The sequence below is a fragment of the Scleropages formosus genome, chromosome 7 (genome assembly GCF_900964775.1).
Source record: "Scleropages formosus chromosome 7, fSclFor1.1, whole genome shotgun sequence".
In the NCBI taxonomy this organism is placed as follows: domain Eukaryota; kingdom Metazoa; phylum Chordata; class Actinopteri; order Osteoglossiformes; family Osteoglossidae; genus Scleropages; species Scleropages formosus.
The window spans coordinates 28,027,259-28,046,226 of NC_041812.1; the positions used below are offsets into that span (position 1 = coordinate 28,027,259).

At 39.2% G+C, this 18,968-nt stretch overlaps 2 protein-coding genes across 2 annotated transcripts in view; one reads left to right on the forward strand and one right to left on the reverse strand.

Moving 5' to 3' along the window:
• Positions 1-4,069, forward strand: part of LOC108931162 (disintegrin and metalloproteinase domain-containing protein 10-like) — a 47,364-nt gene extending 43,295 nt beyond the window's left edge. Inside the window, exons 15-16 of the mRNA XM_018746779.2 lie at positions 704-830; positions 1,016-4,069. Of these exons, the coding sequence (XP_018602295.1) occupies positions 704-830; positions 1,016-1,122 (234 nt within the window). The 3' untranslated portion in view covers positions 1,123-4,069. The remainder of the gene's footprint in view (positions 1-703; positions 831-1,015) is intronic.
• Positions 4,070-6,351: 2,282 nt separating this feature from the next.
• Positions 6,352-16,293, reverse strand: lipca (lipase, hepatic a). Its single transcript, XM_018746743.2, has 9 exons — positions 16,043-16,293; positions 14,667-14,854; positions 14,289-14,468; positions 13,065-13,182; positions 12,006-12,239; positions 10,381-10,623; positions 8,919-9,033; positions 8,168-8,386; positions 6,352-7,034 (listed from the first exon to the last, which is right to left on the reverse strand). Exons 1-9 carry the CDS (start codon positions 16,107-16,109, stop codon positions 6,920-6,922), a joined length of 1,479 nt encoding a protein of 492 aa, XP_018602259.1. The 5' UTR covers positions 16,110-16,293; the 3' UTR covers positions 6,352-6,919.
• Positions 16,294-18,968: the final 2,675 nt, after the last annotated feature.

Consider the following 18,968-nt stretch of genomic DNA (forward strand, 5'->3'; position numbering starts at 1 on the left):
GAGGAAATGTTTGGTGGAGGTTACTGCTACTGAAGGAGATCCTACAGTTACAAAATACAAGGGTTCACATACTTCTTCCAGCGTATATTTGTGAATCTTTAAATAATGTATTTAATATAGACACAACATGTAATTGTATTTTAGTTGAACCTGATTCTATTTGTCTATTATTGTGACTTAGTTCATCAGACCACATTTTATGAGCAATTAAATGCATAAATACAGGTAATTCCAAAGTGTTTACAAACTTTTTCTCGCAGCTGTAATATAGTATAAGGGAATTTATACTATACTTATGGTATACAACTTATGACAGGGTTGTCAAAGGCCACATGTATGGTCTTCAGTGAGCAGCTTGTAGTGTAGTGCTTAGAGCTGCTGCCTTTGGACTCAAAGGTTGCAGGATCGAATCTCACCTCCAGCTGTTGTACCCTGGAGAAATATACTTGCCCTAAATGGCTGCAGTAAAATTACCTGGCTGTATAAATGGGTAAATAACTAAGTATATTAACACTAAGTCACTTTGGAGAAAATCGTCAGCTAAATGAATAAGTGTGTATGTGTCTTTCTGCAACACCTTCAGAATTAGTTTGGTGTTCTTCCACATCTTGAACAGCAGCTTTTCAATGTAGTTATTAGCCAACTTGTGGAGTAACCAGTCACATTGAGTATCTGAGTGCACATGTATGTGTCTGTTCTACAGGCACACTGGTGGGCAGTGCTGTTAATGGGCATTGCTCTTATCATGCTGATGGCTGGCTTCATTAAGATATGCAGCGTCCACACCCCCAGCAGCAATCCCAAGCTGCCCCCACCCAAACCCCTCCCAGGTAAGTAAAAGTAGGCCTTCTGCAAACACACCAAGCCCACAGATGAATCTCAGTCAGGCAACAGCAATAAACCACTGCTTTTAAAGATGTTACGTGGCTAGTGCAGTTCACGGTCCTGCCGAAGACGTGTAAGTGGTAATGTGTGGTGTACTAACGTAGTCTCCGGGTCTCCCTTGCTCCCACAGGCACGCTGAAGAGGAGAAGGCCCCAGCACACGCAGCCACAGCCGCAGCCACAGCGCCACCACCGCCAGCCCAGAGAGAACTACCAGATGGGCCAGATGAGGCGCTGAGGCGGGTTGCCCTTTGCCTTGGTTCTTCCTAGTGCCTACAGCGGGAAAACTTCACTCCAAAGAGTTACTTGTTCCAGTTAGTCATCACCACCAACCTAAATCCCCCAACTCCACTTTCCATCCACAAGCTAAAAACAGGCAAAGCGAAACCAATTCCTTGTGAACACAATGATGGTGAAAAGGACACACACTCAGACTCCACACACATGCTCTTGGAGACCAGCGAGGCTGACATCACACAGCTTTTTTCCTTTAGAAACTTCTCTTTTCCAAAATTAACTCTTGTCTCCTCACTTTTTTATTTTTTAAATGGAGTGCACCTGGAGTCTGGAGTGACGTAGTCTTTGTAGGTTCCCGTCTTTTGTGTTTTGGAGTTTAATTTCAATTTTTTTTGAAGTAATGCCCTCCTGTGCTGATGACAATATTTCCAGGTGACAGAATTTTTTTTTTTATTATTATTACTGCTGACGATCGAGGCTTGGAAGCGGAGACAACCGCAAACCAGAGGGGACTCGACAGTCAGTGTAATTAAGTTTAAAACCAACAAACACAAAACCCAGGCTTTTTATTCCTTCTTCAGACGCCCACTGATCCTCTGAGTGCAATTGTACAGATTCGCAATATGAACGTTTTTTTCCTCATTGTATCATAAGACTAAACTATTTTTCTCTGCTGTTTGATGAAGATGATTAATTGTTTAAACTGACACTCTCAGGATTAGAAAACAAGTGAAGAAAAGATAAGGTCAGCATGGAGGAAGAGGGGTGAGCAGAGATCTAAGTCCATATAGTGAGTGCAAAATAATGGGGAGAATCTGACATTGTATGTCACATACTGCAAATACCAGGATGTGAATTGCTCAGCGTCTGGAATAAACGTAGTAAAAATAGATTGAGCCTTTCTACGATAGGGGACAGCTGTGATTGAAAGGTTCAGCTGAACCTTTGTTTCCAAGGGCTTGGCGACTTCTATCTTTTAAAGCTGTTAAGGTACTTGGTGTGGTGGTTTGAAATGGTTTTTGAAGAAGCAGATTGTAAGGCCTAGTATTCCCCAGGCAAAGACAATGATTTTACTTTATTGGATGTGTTCATTTCTTTTCGCATCTTTTTTGACAACAAGAGTATCAACAAATGAACAACTGCTGCATAAATCACAATTGTGTCTGTTTATGTCATTGTTACAGTTGAATGGACAATGAGTATGCGAGAGGTACAAATCATGGCAGCGAAAAAGTATAGCTAAACGGGGAGGGAGGATATGGTGGGTGTCATATCAGCGACTGAACCAGAAAGTGTCATGTGGTGCCCACGATTATCCAGATGGAAGGCGTTTCTCTGAAGGGACATGGGGAATCAGTTGAGCTCATTGTGAAACTAGAGCAGCTGAATAGATTTTTTTTAAGCAGCAGCAGTGGTTTAAAGCCTGTCAAAGCCTCCTTTCACGGTAGCCTACCATATCTACTCTTACGTATGTCCTGACGTGATCTTTGGAGCTGCCACTTTTTTTTTTTTGCGTGTGTATGCATAGGCAGTGTAAGGACTGAACCCAGCATTGTTGCTCTCTTTGCCTTTGTCCGAAGGCAGAGCTCAGAATGTGTTCAGGCAATATTTGTACAGAGTGGAAATTGTGACAAAGTAGCTAAACAGATTTGGTATTCCCGTTCACATTCATAGTCTTGCACTAACTCTTCCATCTGAGGGACTGTTTCAACACTTTATTCACTGATGTACACCATTTCAGTTAATTACCGCATTACAAAACATGCATTGCATTAGAAAAAATAACAAAGGGAGAGCTGGGATTTTCAAAAAAAACTGATGGTGTGCCTAAGCAGAATGACAAAAGATCTTTGCCCTGCCACAATTTTGGTTTTCCATGGCGATGTTATTTTCTAGCTGAACGGAACCTGCAAGTCACCAAATGCAGGTTAACACAATGACTTAGTGTTGTTTTATTACTTACAATGGACACAGTCTTAGATTTGAGAAAATGTATTCCTCAAAGGGTATCGTTGTTGGTTTTTTGTCTTCCCTCATTGTATACATAAAAGGTCAATTTGAATGTACCATCAAAAGGACAAGTGTACCATCATCAAATGTCATATTTTTTCTTTACCCCCACTGAGTGTGTATCACACAGCATGTTAGTCTGGGGGAAATCCTCCTGAGTTACTGAGAATAAACATAGACTACTTAGATTTTTTTTTTTAACAACTAAATGAGAGATGAAAACAATTATTTCTAACATGTCTTTCTTTGGGGAAAATGTATTTAATTTTTTTAGATGTGGTGATGTACTGCAAGAATTCAATACTGGACTTGTGGCTGTGACTTGAGGAGTTTGTAAGGAAGACAAGTGTTGGGGAGCGATGTCAAGGTCAAGCAGGCCAATCCTTCTGGCTCAATCACCTGATCAGTTTTACTTTTGAATTTGTACAATACATGGAGAATTTATCTTTCTCCTGGAGACAGAAGAGATGTTTTATATAAGTTTGTTTGGTTGGATTCCTGAGAGAACTGGCCAAATTCTTTTAGGGTAACAACAAAATGTAACACATCCTCAATTGGTTCAAATTTGATTATTTTATTGTGCAATTTTGGCATGGTGGTTGTTCCTGGAGAATAAAAGTATTTTCTTCACCTTTGTCAAGACGTGGTAGGCTTAAAATATTTTCTCAATGTGTTTGTTATTCTGTGGTATGATCTGGGACAGTGAGGTGGTGAGAAAGCCCAGATTTTTTCCTCAAGTAAGTCAGTAAGTGAGAAAAAAGTGCACTGAAATGTCCAATATGAGTTGAAATGTGGTATCTGATGTAAGCTGAAAAATGACATGAAAAGGTCCAGTACTACTGTCTGATTTTAATGTCCGCTGTGTTTTATACAGTATCTATAATTTCTTTTTGTTCACTTTGAAAGTTTTTACTAAAAAAAAAATTGCAGAGTATTGTGCAGAGATGTAATTTTTTTGAAGTACTTGAAATGCATTAATAAAAATAGACTTGATGAAAGAATGCTGATAAGTTCATTAAGTGATGCACTGAAATGGCTTTACTTAAAATGAGACCCTGCTGCTCCCAGTTTCCCAAAAATGCATGTCAAAAAATGGTCATCCGAGGATTTTAGATGTAGGCTCTTGTTTTTGTGTTAAATAGTAGTGTTATTTGAAGTAAATGAATGGTGAAAATAACCAAAATCTTTTTTTTTTCCTCTGTCTACTGAATGAAAAAGATATGGCCATTTCGATTAATCCAGCTTCGCCGTATGTATTTGATTGTTCTTCAAATTTCAAGTTATAAGGTAGTGATTAATCGAAATGAAATTCAATATTCATTTATTTGATTCTACCTAAGTTTCCAGCAGCAGTCAAGTAAATGATCCATTATTCTGATATACCTCTTAATTTTCATAGGCAAACAGGACGGCAGAGTTTTTTTGATGTAGACACAGCTCAATGAAGACCAGGGTGCAGTACCGGGGCCTAATTGGAAGACGAAATTTCTTACACATTCACATTTGGTGAACCAGTAAAAACTCAGAGTTAACAGGTGAGACTCGGTTCACTCTAACCATAAGTAGTTCTACTGTGTTATTGTTCATTTGCTGGCGGTAAGAACAAGGGAGGGAATGTTTTAAATTCCAAGAGGATTTTTTTTTTGTAATGTTTATAAATGATGCATCTTCTCTTTTGCACAAAACTTCGAAATAAGTTGGCACTGGCATCCCATCCATTGTCTACGCAGCCTCACCCAGTGATTTCAGGATAGGCTCTGGATCACCGCCACCCTAATCAGGACAAACAGTTACTGAAGATGGATGGATGAATGGATGAATTGCGCATATTTTAAGTGTCAAATTTTCATAGTTGGAAATGTATACACACACATACGCTACAAAGTTTGTTTTTTCATCAGGTCGACACAATCTCATTGCAGGTCTTACTTTACTGTAGAACACAACATACACATATACTGTAGATTCTGTACGAGGACCGGCGTCGAACAAAACTATAACATTCTTATGCTTTTTTGACGAAACGTGTCGCTGAAACTCTCGCAACAGCCACGCCTTTTCAACATTCAGGTTTTTGAATGTGTTTCTAACACCTTCACCGTCACTAACACCTACTTCGAACAGCCTTTTTCCCTCACACTTGAACAGGAGCATACGCCGCATTTTAAACTACACCCACCCTGTAAGAATTCATGAGAGATTAGTGTATAATTTTGACATATAGGACATGAAGCTCTTTCCTTTGTTTGACCGTGCGGCCATTATTTCGGTCCAGCTTGAGTCTTACTGTTTCACGCCCTGCAGTGGCTCCTGCTCGCGCCAAACCTCGCGCTCTCGTGACACTTTTTTACACCTCAGAAAAGTTTCTGAAGATGTTTGTGAGGTATTCGGTGCCGTCAATAATGGAAAGTGCCATTTTACCATAAAACTTGTTTATTCCGTCTGTAAAGCCACTTATGCCTGGGTAGAAAATAAATCTTTCGGAAAAGGAGGAGGTTATGGTGAATATAACATTTACATACCAACTGGTAAATATTTTTTTCCATACTTGTCCACACTCATGGGATACTAGGATGCAAATAATCAAATTTTCACAGCTTTTATCGAGAGAAATTTCGTTGTATTTGTAGAGTCCATGTGTAACAAAAGGTCAGTTGCTTGGGGCGGTAAATACTGGTTTATTTTTCACAAATGCATGGTTAAAGGCTACTGCAACATTCAGTTAGTTATCTAAATGAATAATGTAAACCTCTAACCATGTGAATGTGAGTGAAGTGCCTGCCTTAATGTACCTCAGATTTTGTCTCATGCCAAGAAAGTTGTTTGTCCTGGAGGCAGAGAGTGAATTAGATTCTTTAATTTGATCTTTCCATGTACTTTTCTTCTGAATATAAATCAGTGCAATGTCACAGACAAAATTTCTGATAGTTTTGTTATTTATTGTATTTTATCCAAAAAGTACAATGATACAGCAACACCTGTCTACAGGCTAGATTACAGGGCAACAGCCCTAACCACTACACACCCTGGTGGCCCATAGATCATATAATGTTGTGTTCATGTTTTATTGTTTCATATGTAAGCAATAAAATAACATGTTATATGGGCGAGAGACCAGAGTCAAACTTTTGACTAGCATGTTACATAGTGAATACAGAAACTGCAGTACCAAGATAACTGTAAAGAATTGTTTTCACTTCTTTTTTTGTTCATGCTACAGTTTTTTTTTTTTTTTTTTTTTTGGAAGAATTTTTAAGCATAGTTAAAGTATGCAGCCTTTGCACTTGATCATAAGAGTAAGTTAATTTACATGGAGAAACTGATAAAGGTGAAAGAGGACATTGGCCTGAAAAGGTAATCATTCAAGTAGGCACTTTGATGGAAGTGGAAGTTTCTTGCAAAATGTTGTGACAAAGAATGAAGTTTCTCATTCTAGTCCTTTTTTCATTATTAACTTTGGTTCCCAGTTGCTCTCCTCCTTAGTGCAAATCCCATAGACTAGGCTGTAAGATTCAGGTCATGTTTAAAAAGTACAGCTTTGCCATTACCCTCACCAACTTACAATATAGATGTGGTAAATGGAAATTTAAAAAAAAAAAAAAAAAAGTGGACAAACCTCACAAAATTCTACAAGCACACAAAAATTAAGAAAGCTTGTGAAGATGTAACACAGAAGAGCTTGTATGATTTAGTTATTTAATTCAATTTCCTGTGCACATACTTGTCTCAGGAATAGAGTCACATTGTGTTCAAGCTGGTAACCATGCATGTATTGAAGTGCAAATCAGTCAGCTCTGCATTCTCCGCTTTGTTTTTTGATTGTTTGCATTACACCGCATAAAAACTTTCTCCTGGTATGGTGGAATGTGCAGCTCATCATCAGTTTCAGCACAGAATGATGTCCTGGAAAAAATCATTAAAAAAATCAGAAGGTCACATTGTTTGCAACTTATAATTATTTACCCATTTATACAGCTGGATGATTTTACTGGAGCAGTTTTAGGCTAAGCATCTTGCACAAGAGTACTGGCGGTGGGAATCAAACCTACAACCTTTGGGTTAAAGGCAGTAGACCTTTGGTTAGACCTTTGGGTCTAACCACTACACTACCAGCTGTCCCTGTTCTGCTGTTCTTATATTTATTGTATTGGTAGCTACTGAAATATATACATGATGAAAAACAGCTATATCAAACAAGGAGTGGGAACTCAGTTACTGTCTATGTATACTGTATAAGCCTGCTGTCTGTATTGGGATGCAGTTTTGTATTTCACTTTGGAGAGCAGTATTTACTAAGGGCATTGATGGTAAATCTTTATTATTACACTTTTATTGATTGTAAAGATAAAAAGGGGAACTGAAAATGACTAGATAATGACAAATATTGCAGTTTTTTTCAAGTTAATAAAAAATAAAAACGTGATCCACTGTGTTCCCTGCCTCATGCCCTGTGTTTCTAGGATAGACTCTGGAATACATAATGTTATGATTTATGAACAATTTGAGTTACGAACAGACTTCTGGTCCCAGTTGTGTTCATAAGTTGAAGATCCAGTGTAAAGTCAATATGAAATAATTTCTATATGAAATCATTCTCTTTTAACTCCCCATCTATCAGTTTAAAATAATCATCAGTTTTAACTGAGATTTTAAGAAAATATGAAAATGAGTATTAATATTATTTTTACTTGTATAGGTTATGCTCTGAAACAAATTTTTCCTGTAATACCAGCTGCGTAAGTCCTGCACTATAGAGTTGACAAGCCATTTTGTCAATACAGAACAAAATTCAACACTAGAGGGAGATGAACACACACAGCAAGTGTATTTAGTCAGTTAATCATTTTGAAAAACAGGCATGAAAAAGTAGGTATGTCTGTGAAGTTCAGAATAAATGAGATATAAATGAGATACCTTTAGGTGTCTGTGGAAACTAACATGATGAAGTTACATTTGGTGCAGAAAATATTATTTGCATGGGTAATAAAGATAACACACTGCTAGAGTAGTGTGCATTTACTGTTGATGGTGCTTACTTTTTTTGCGTCTCCCCTGCCTTGACACGAATCTTGCCTACGGTGAGCCCAGATCCCTTGCGTTCCTTGTGCCAAGGCATCATAATCTGCATCTTGTTCCAAATGTTGGCCCACACGGCGCTGCCCTCCCAGCGGAACTGGAGCATCATCAGCTCCCCAATATCCTTATCCAGGGTAATAAGGAAGGTGTATGTTTTGTTACCGGAGATCTCCTCAACGCTGCATGTGCAGGGAGATGCAATATTAGTGCTAGAATTCTTGCTGAGAACATGGGAGATGCAATGTAGGCCAGAGCATTGTACCCAGAGTCAGTGAAAAACAACCTGTGTAAACCCGTGCTTTTTTTGAACTGTTTTATGAGCAGAAGGTGATAGTGGGGTAGACAACAAGAATATTAACTTTGCAGTGGTCAGTTGAATTAATGTACTTGCTGTAACATTAACTCCTTACTCTGATTTAGTCAGGCCACAATGTTTTATAGCAGGGAATAATGGAAGAGGTTGGTTGCCCCTAACACATATACAGGTATTAGCGGGCTGCTCTATACATAAATGCAAGGATTACACTGTTCTCTCTTTACCCTTAGCAGGATGGAGAACTATCTTGCAAAGGCAACACATCCTTTTATATTGTAAGCTCTTATTCTTATTTATTAGTGTTTTCTCTCATACAGAAGCCTTGGAGTTCCTTCTCAGATGTCTCTGAAGAGAGAGCTGACTCAGTGCTTGCCACAAACCTTGTAGGTACTCACAAGGAGATGGGCAGGTTCCCACTCTCATCCTTGGTCCCAGTGAGGGCGATAGTGAGTGATGGCTCGATTTGCTCAATCTGGTTGACGAACTGGATCTTAAATTGATAGTGATAGACTGTAGAAAAGGTGGGAAAGGATTAATTCTCTTTTTAGCACATAGTTCTCTTCAGTTCTTAGTGGTTCTAGAAGCACAAATTCCAACGCTTCAATATACAACAAAGACATAAAAAGGCTAGGTAGACAGGGAGGCTTCAGTTTATGCTGGGGTTAGGTTCCTGGAGGTACAGACATAAACTACAGTGCCATAGAAAAAACACTTGCACAAATGGGAAGCAACGACATACTTTCTTGGCTTACAAAAATTATGCTCGAATACCTTTCCATCCATTTTAGCCCAAGAAATTATGTAGAAAACAGTATTTATACATTACTAATTTTTCTATTTTTATTATATAATATATATTACACAATTATTTTATGTAATTATGTTTTTATATTTATGTATAATGTAATGCATAGAAATAATATATAATACATTTTTCTCTAAAAATATATATTTGTATATTTTTATCTATTTTACTAGTTATCCATTTTTTCACAAAAACAGCCATTGTGGCCCTTAGGATACCTGTGTGCAATTTTCTGTAAGTGTTTCAGGACAGGGAACTGGACAAGTTATTTTGCACAGTGTGGAACGTTGCAGGACAAAGCAGGGTGGTGCAGAATGGTTGTAGCTCCAAGGCACACTCATACACCCTCTGTTTGTGTTTTATCAAACACTCATACTGTTTCTTTTTGTGCATCAAGGTTTAATTATTATAAAAAAACAGTTAAACTGAAATTATGAAAAAAAAAGGGGTTAAACTTCAGGGGGTGTGGTGGCGCAGCAGGTTTGACTGGGTCCTGCTTTCTGGTGGGTCTGGGGTTCAAGTCCCACTTGGGAGGCCTTGTGACAGACTGGCATCCCATCCTGGGTGTGTCCCCTCCACCTCTAGCTTTTCACCCTGTGTTGCTGGGTTAGGTTCTGGCTCACTGTGACCCTGCTTGGGACAAGTGGCTTCAGACTGTGTGTGTGTGAGTTAAACTTCACTATGCATTTGAATTAGAATTGTCTGGATGCTTTGAGGTTCCTGTAGTGACCCTGCAAAGATTCAGATTCCCAGTATTATGCTGAGTCACAGAGAAAAACTAACTGTGAAAAATTCCTTAAGTACTGAGTTTGTGCACAATTTTTCATATTTATTTACTTCAGAATGCTTTTTTATTTGTTAAATTTATTGGTACCATCTACATTTTCCTTTATAATGGAATTGAGGTATTTCTGATGTGGAGGAAACTGAAGCCCCCACTGTATTAGTACATACACATAAAAAAAAAACAATCAGGTAAAATACTGGTCGAGGCCATGTTATTGAGATTTTTTCTCCGTGTGGAACACCACTGGTCCTGGGGTAAGCCTGACCTTTGTAAGGCATGCGTGAGCGGGTTTTCAGGTAGAGCTTCCGGCTGGTGCGTGTGAGCACCTTCTTGATGTTATAGCCCAGCGTGTTGCAGCGGTTCTTGCGGCAGTCCAGGCAGATACCCTTGTTGAAGGTGCTGTCATTGCTGCAGTGGTAGGCTGTGCTCTGCTTGTCCTTGTTCACCAGGGAGTCAATGAACAGGTGGACAGAGCGTTCATGGGCACACTTCACAGATTGCTGAAAACCTGCCATAGGGGAGAGAGGCATCAGCAGATGTAAACAGATCCTTGTTTAAATGATACCAGCTATAATATAGAAATCGCAAATACAGTAGCTTTTCTTTAGAAATTATTTTCTTCAGTTTCACCCTATATTCACTTGTATTTATTTTATCTGATACTTTCCTTCAAAGCAACTTACAGTTATTGACCTGTTTATATAGCTGGGTAACTTTACCAACTTTACATTTGGAACAGCTGGAGCAATTGAAAGTTAGTACCTTATTCAGGGCTTCTATAGCTGGGGTTCAAACCTGTAAGTCTAAAGGCAGCAGCTCTAACCAATATGTCAGAAAGGATAATGGGTAGACACTATGCTTTCTTCTGGTACATTGATATTAACTGATGGCTACTTATCACAGTGTGAGACACATTGTGTCACACAACAACATGTGAAGAGCAGCCCTCTCCCTCAAGGCCACCAAAAACTACTGTGAAAGGGAACAGCAGGGGACCGAGTCAGTTTATACCACTTCTTCTCTGGGGGACTAATGCAGATTAATTGATTTGATGTGAATGTAATAAGTATTTAAAATTGAAATGGATACAGGAGAAAGCCACAAAGAATCTGTGGTTAAGAGAGGAACATTACTTGAAAGTTTCTACTTTAAAAAAACTAGCAATGAAACAATAATAAACAGACTTCTATTTTGGGGATAGTCACAGATTAGAAGTAAGATTCTGATTCCTTTGTGTTCAGTTCTCTTAATTTGTCTTTGCTTTTTTCAGTAGGGGCCTGTCAAAGTATGCTGTCAGTCACTTCATAAAGAAGATGATCATGCTATATCTGTAATAATCCAGTGTGAGAACTGTCTTTTATGCTGCATGATTCCTGCTGAGAGATGGCATATCCTCAAGGCATAATCACAACAATGGGAAGAATAAAGACATCTAGATAATTATCACACCAGGGTGACAGCTGCTTTAATGTGTTTTTGCTTTTTATGCTAAAGCCATAGTTTTGACTGAAAGCATCAAACTCCAGTTTTTCCTTTGCAGAGATTTAGGCTCAACCTCTGCAGCAAATAAAAGCCAAGTAACCACTGCTAAATCCTCAACAGAGGCTCCTTTGTCTCAGCGTTATCTTGTGGCCTTATTGGGCATAACATTGAACAAGCAGGTGCAGTGTGTATAAATATCATTACTATTATAATACAGCGGTCAAATATGTATATGTGTAGGAGGCCGTTCTACACTGAGAAAGAAGATAAGGGTGGATCAGATCAAATATAGATTAAGAACAATACCTCCTATCTGGGATCTGAAGTTAATATGTAAGAAACACATTACATATTGTTTTTTTATGCATTTTTTTATACAGGGCACCAGCCATTTTACCTAGTACATACCTAGCAGACCATACTGGGTTAGATGGTCATACAAATTTTGGATGTGGCATCCTGGTTGGAAGGTCCCACCATTGGGGTAGAAATCAAAGTGGGCCACAGGCTGCTTGATGCCCACACTCAATCCCATATGATCCTTAGTGAAGGTATGAATGGCATCCACAAAGGTGGCATCGTCAGGAGATAGCCTGTCTGTGTAAGACATACCCTCAAACAATGGGCCCGCAGGGTCCAGGCCTGGATAGGAGCATGTAACCAAACAGAAATGTTGAAAAACATCTCAGACTAAGAAAGACAGTATAGTAAGTAGCTAGTGAACAATGTTAAACGGTGTAGAAAGAAGAAACATAGAAGAGAACAGCATGTAACCTGAATGGCTCTGAATTTAGCCTTAGACGTTATTAATAAGGCCAACCACATACACAGTTGACCAGTACTTCTAGCCTTTAAATTCATCCACAACTAATTTTTCTTGAAAAGGAAATACCACCCATTTTAAATGTACTGATTTGACACAAACAGATTTATACAGTTCAGTTCTGAGGTCAGGAACAATTCCAGGACAGCATTTTAGAAAAAAAAAAACACAAAATTAATAGGCCGTTTGTTAAAATGGCACAATGAAAAGGATCATAGCAATTGTACAACTAGATTGCAACACTCTTGGCTTTTGTACAGTTTCAGCTGTTGGAAAACACACAATATGTCATGTATTTGGAAAAGATAAAAAAAAGTGTGGTCTCTGTTTTTAAAGGTAGACTCTCTTGGCCCCACCCTAAAATCTGATTGGTGTGAATAAATCATCAGATTCTATGACCAGGACCAAAAGGAGTGGCAGCAGTTAACCATCTACCTATCAATTTAAGCCTTGACATGGATAATTACATTTTAAATGGATAATTACTAATATATATTTCTTTTAAAAATCAAACTATTTTTTTCACGTTGCTACACTTTTAGTAACTTGAATCTATATACACCTATATGCAACGCTGTAAGAAGAATCCTACTTGGATGCTTCTCACATGTTTGTTGTATTAGCACAGATGAGAGCAGCCCAACCTGTAATTCGACCAATTTTCTTGGGCCCTGTCAAGTAGCTGCCAGCAAATCCTGAAACATGAGCGCCCAGGCTATATCCAATCAGGTGGACCTTTTCCAGGGAGAACTGAGAACTTTCCTAAAATGAGAGAGAAATCTGTAAGAGTTCAAGGAACAGTGGAGTCTTTATATTTCTATGTGTTCCTTTAAGAGAGAAGAAATTATAAAAAGAGAGATGTATGATTATGTATGATTTTCTTTTCTGTGAAAACAAGGAGGGTAATAACAGAGACAATTATTTAACCAAGGCAGCAGTGTGCTAGCACATGTGTTTAAAGTGTTATCATTACAGACACTCCTCACTTAACGACCTACCCGTTTAACGACCACGCGGACATACGACCAGCTCTCCGACCAATCGGTATTGTACACTGTACGAGAACTTTGGTTGTGGAAATGGCAGCGTGGCATCTCGCATCACCCTTTCTTTGTCTCAGCCTCGTTCCCACAGTCGGTCAGTATTCACTACACTACCGTTCACAATGCCTAAGACTACATATTTTGTCTATAAACTTGTACTTTATCGTGCACCCCATAGTACAAGATGTCGGCGAAAAGGAAGAGCATGACTTCACCTGGAGGAAGCACCAAGAAACAAAGGAAGGCAATCGATCTTGAGTTGAAAATGAAGATCATAAACGAACTTTAATTTTTTTAGTGCATCACTTTTATCATTTTTGCTGATTGTATTTTTATGTTCTGTAATATGTAAGAGTTATGCAAATTAAAACAAAGTTATCAAGTTGGAGTTTTCTTTAGACCTTTTCTTTATTCAGAATAAATAAAAACTATTACCTGTATTTACAGTATGCAAACCTAAGTAATGTATATTAGAGCAGATTTCCTCTATTCTGTTTATTACAGTATACAGTACACTACTGTATAAACATTTATAAATATACTAAAAATGTTATAAATGGTGCAAAGGTAGCATTAAAACAATATTTAAAGATGGTTGACACAAGCCCACTACCAACAGAGTATGCTTGAAATATCAGTAAGGGGCGGCTCCTTGCTTATCAACCAATTCGCTTAATGACCTAGCCGTAGGAACGGAACTCGGTCGTTGAGTGAGGAGTGTCTGTACTATTGGAAAAAAGATTATACTATAAAAAACTGTCAATTGCACTACGCCCATCCACCATGAAACTTGACAAGGAGGTTCTGCATAAACCAACTTTGCACCTCTAGCCACTGTAGCACGTGTGCTGCCTCCTGCCCCACCACACGGGTATTCTGAGCTGCGATGGGGTAGTGTTGATGGGCTAGGGGGAGCCAGTCCAGGATCACCACATTGACATCCCTCAAAGTTGACTTCAGTGCTGTTGCCAGTTTTGACACCCAGCTTTCTATGGTCCCATCCATCTAGAAAGACAGCAGATAGATTTTAGAGGTCATGGCACTCCTTTTGGCAGGGGCGTGCTTTAAGTACATATAATGAAACTGGCATGAATATATATAGGTTTTTAGATTGCCTCCACTCCAAGTACTACTTGGTGCAAATAGTAGTGGGTCTGCTTCTGATGGATCCAAAGGCAGCTGAAAGAAAGGAAAGACTCATACCGACCATCCATGGACGATGATGACCAATGGATGGCTGGAGTTGAAATGGCAGGAGTCCAAAGTGTGAGGCTGGAAAGGCAAGATGGCACAGGCATCTTCAATTGGCTCTCCTGGGACAAACATCCGGAATCTGGATACAGGAACGTAGGCCTTCTGCGCTCTAGCAGATTGCTGAGCTACTAGAGGGTCTATCAATCAAATAAAAACATTAAAGCTTGTTGGTTGACACTAATTAGCTACATGATCCAACGAAATGCACCTAGCTGGATTTGAGTGCTCAGGTTAAGATATCCCAAAGAAAAAATAAGATATTTTGCCTCATGGCAATGTGTACTGTAGATCTATATCACCTACAGTATAATGTCTTCTGAATAGCTGGTGAAGTCAGTTTGCACACCAGTCTATACAAAAAAAAAAAAGCTGATTTCCAATGCAGATTCTAGTTTATGATAAGGATTTCTGAATAAAAGGAGCATCAAAAACAAATACCAGAGGTAATGTGGCAAGGCTATTATGATACTCTGAAGAGGCTTGATTAGCTACATGACCGCTAATAAAAAATTGAAAACTGGATCATTTTGGCGGATGGTTAAGGAGGTGTTTAGTAGTTAGCGTTGCAAAAATATCAGCACCAGGTTTGTTCTTCCCATGGTCACAGATATGTGTGCTATAACGGAAGTTGGGAAGTTTGCCTCAGTTAGCAAAGACTCGTTTCAGTGAGATTTTCCTAAAAACATACGGATTGTATTGCCAGTGCTTCTCTAGGTTTTCAGGGTTTCAGCCAAAGGCTGATATAGGCCTGGTAGACATTCTGTTTGACACAGTTGTTTGGGATCCTGAATTATCCATTACTGTCACTATACCCGTACACCAATTCACCGATTACTTACACATGGGTTCCATGAACGCGCATGTCTGGGTTCAGCTTTGCAATTAACCTCCTCTTGCTGACGTATGCAGGGCACAGTGTTATCTTACCATCCACCCTCTATATTGATGTTTGGTTTAATGTTTAATGCACGTGTACAGGGAGCCTTAAATCATGAATCAGCATAGTAAAACATAGTGATAGTGTGTATTCACTTCATAATATTGTTTACTGTGTAATTTTAAATTTATTTCTGAAATGAAAATGGGTTGTTGTGCAAATAAATAAGACAACATATTTGTCCTTAACACTTGATCATGATACTGTACTAATTACCAACCTGACATAATTTTTTAAGTGTAATCTAAGTTCTTGTTCTAGTTTTGCTTAATAGTTATATTGTGAGAATCACATCAGGCCCAGGTGAAACTGTTATTAGCATTATTTAGAAAGTCTTGCTTGTTTTAAAACCAACAGCAGCACTGATGCAAGGAAAAAAGTCACTCACCTCTTATCCTTCTCCCCTCACACAGGTGAAGGAGGAGAATGCAGGTTAGGAATTTTAGGTAACTCATAACTGTTCCAAGACGTCTGTCACAGAGAGTGGAAAGGAGACTTGTGTTATATGTCCAGTCTGGAGATTAAAGGGGAGGCATGTGAGCAGTGGGCTCTGCTTTTGGAAAGCTATGAAGCCTGTTGGGGGAGAGTCAGGGACCGAGGGGACAGACAAACTCATCTGTATTGGCTATAGCTTTTGTTGGACCAGGTTGCAAAAGATAGGCGGGGAGAAAGGACAGGAACCTGTGTGAGCAAAGAGTTGAGGAGATGCAGCAGTGGCCAATATTTTTTTGTTTGCTGCTAATATAATGAACTCTCTGTTCTTCCGTGTGTTCAGCTCTGAAAAAGCAATATTGGCCCCTTGAATAACATGTAACAATGCAGACTCTGCCAAGCACTTTTCATGTATTATTTGTGTTGGCTTTCTTTTTAATCGTTTTATCACGTGTCTGAGAGCAGTCAAAATTCACTGGATGATTTGTTGGATGTTAGATACCATGTGCAGAATTGTCTGTTTTCATGACTGATTTCACTGACTAATTTTTGTGGCATAATTCATTCCTAGTATTTGTAACAGTATGAAAAGTAGTCACTATGCTATTGTTTTCTGTCCTGGAGTCATGTTATCTGAAATGCAAACCAAGTATTTTAAAATATTATTGCATAATTTTCTCTGATGGTCAGTTATTTTTATATTGCTTTTAAAAACTCAACCTTAATCTTTGATCATTTGAGACTGAAGTCTAATGCCATTAAAAGTCCTAAAGAGCGATAAACAAATCGGACAAGTTGTAGTATGGCATTCAAACAGTAGTGTGGCAATTGAACTCCCCAGGCAGGACAGGACACACGGAAGATGCCAGGTCAGTGTGTCAAGGTGCTTGGTTTTTTGGGGAAACTTCAACTCACAATAAATAGGCAAGTGGACAGAACTAAAGTGATTTCAAGCCACTCCCAGGTGCTGGCTCAAGAGTACTTTCAGAACTTCTCCATGTGCGTACATTGTGTAATATAATAACATGAATAAAATGCTATAATCCTGCTACACTCCTGTGACTTCAGGTATTTTCGTAAAGGATTTTTCTTTTTTCTTTTGACTTTCTCTTTTGGCCAAATTTGAGGTGTTATTATGAGTTGCAAGCTTTGTCGAGAAATCTGGAATACAGTGCAGTGACCGACAGATTGGAAAAGATCTGTGTTCATACCAATATTAAAGAAAGGTGATCTGACTGACTGTGGGAGTTGTCGCACAATCACCTTGATCCTGCATGCTAGTAAAATATCACACTTCATGGAGAAGAAAAACAGTAGCGATAGTAGATAACTTCAATCTACTTGGATCAATAATCAATGAAGAGGTGACAAGCAGCCAGGAAATCCAACAACGAATTGCTCTGGGCAAAACTGCCATGAAGAGCTTGGACAAAATTCTCAAGTGCAGGGATATGATTCTGTACACAAAAGTCCGACTAGTTCAACCCACGGTGTTCTCAGTCACATCATACAGATGCAAGAGTTGGACAGTAAAGAAGATGGACAGGAAGAAATTGACACTTTTGAACTATGATGCTGGCAAAGAATCCTGCATTTCCCTGGACAGCCCAGAAAACAAATGCATGTGTATTACAGCAGATCAAACCAAAGATGTCATTGGAAGCTCAGATGACATGGCTTCGAACACATCATGCTGGGCAAAGTGGATAGTCAACATAGAAGAGGAAGGCCTGCTACGCGGTGGATCGACACAATCACCACAGCCATGGATGCCCCATTTTCAAGTCTTAGCTGGTTGCCAGAAGACTGGATGCTTTTCAGGACAGCACCCATAGAGTCACCATGAGTTGACATCAACTCAATGGCACCTAACAACAACTATGAGCTGCTACATTGTTTCTTTGCTAGTTCATGTAGGCTGCCTCAGTGAGACCATTTCATATTCCTTCAGTCACTTTTGTCAACACTCTGTCCACAATGACAACAAATTCACTGTAAAAAAGGCCCGCGACAAAAGGGAACAGGTATGGGGCAGCTGCATTCCAGACCTGGAGTGCACCCAACAGAGCACACTGCAGAATTTATCATTTGGTAGCTACTCACAAGGTATAATTCTATTGAAACTAATTTATGTTGGTCAGTACAGGTGGCACAGTGACTGCTGCCTCACAGCATCTGGGTAGTGCAAAACGGAATGGGTTTGATCTGTACTCAGTCTGTGTGAAGTTACATGGTTAATTATGTCTATGAACAGAACAAGTTTGAGTTTGATTTCTCAAAAGGACCAGCATATGATGATCACTGTTCAATAGAGAGTCATTGAACTTATGATCATGCTGTGACAGTTCTGGGCAGCAGACCCAACACATCGCCTGTTGTGACATCATAGAACTGCAATGATCAAAATTTTCATTGGTCCTTCATGTCGTGACATCTTCAATAATGGCCAGTAATTGGTAACGCAGCTTCCACATCTCCATTCAGCCCTAGAGGCATAAAAAGAGGAATCCTAGTTTAAAAGCAGTCCCATTTAATGAGTGAACTCAGAACTGAAAGCAAACAGCAGAAGACAAATAAACCATGCACTGCGTACCTTTGGCTCTTCAAACAGAGCCAGCATTTGTTTGTAGTGTGCTGTGGTGTACTAGGCATCTACCAAGCTATGTGTAGCTCTCAGCACCTCACACATCCAGTCCAACCATGAATGACACCTGCCTGAAGGAAAGCAGGTGCTTTCCAGACCTGGAGTGCACCCAACAGAGCACACTGCAGCATTTATCATTTGGTAGCTACTCACAAGGTATAATTCTATTGAAACTAATTTATGTTGGTCAGTACAGGTGGCACAGTGACTGCTGCCTCACAGCATCTGGGTAGTGCAA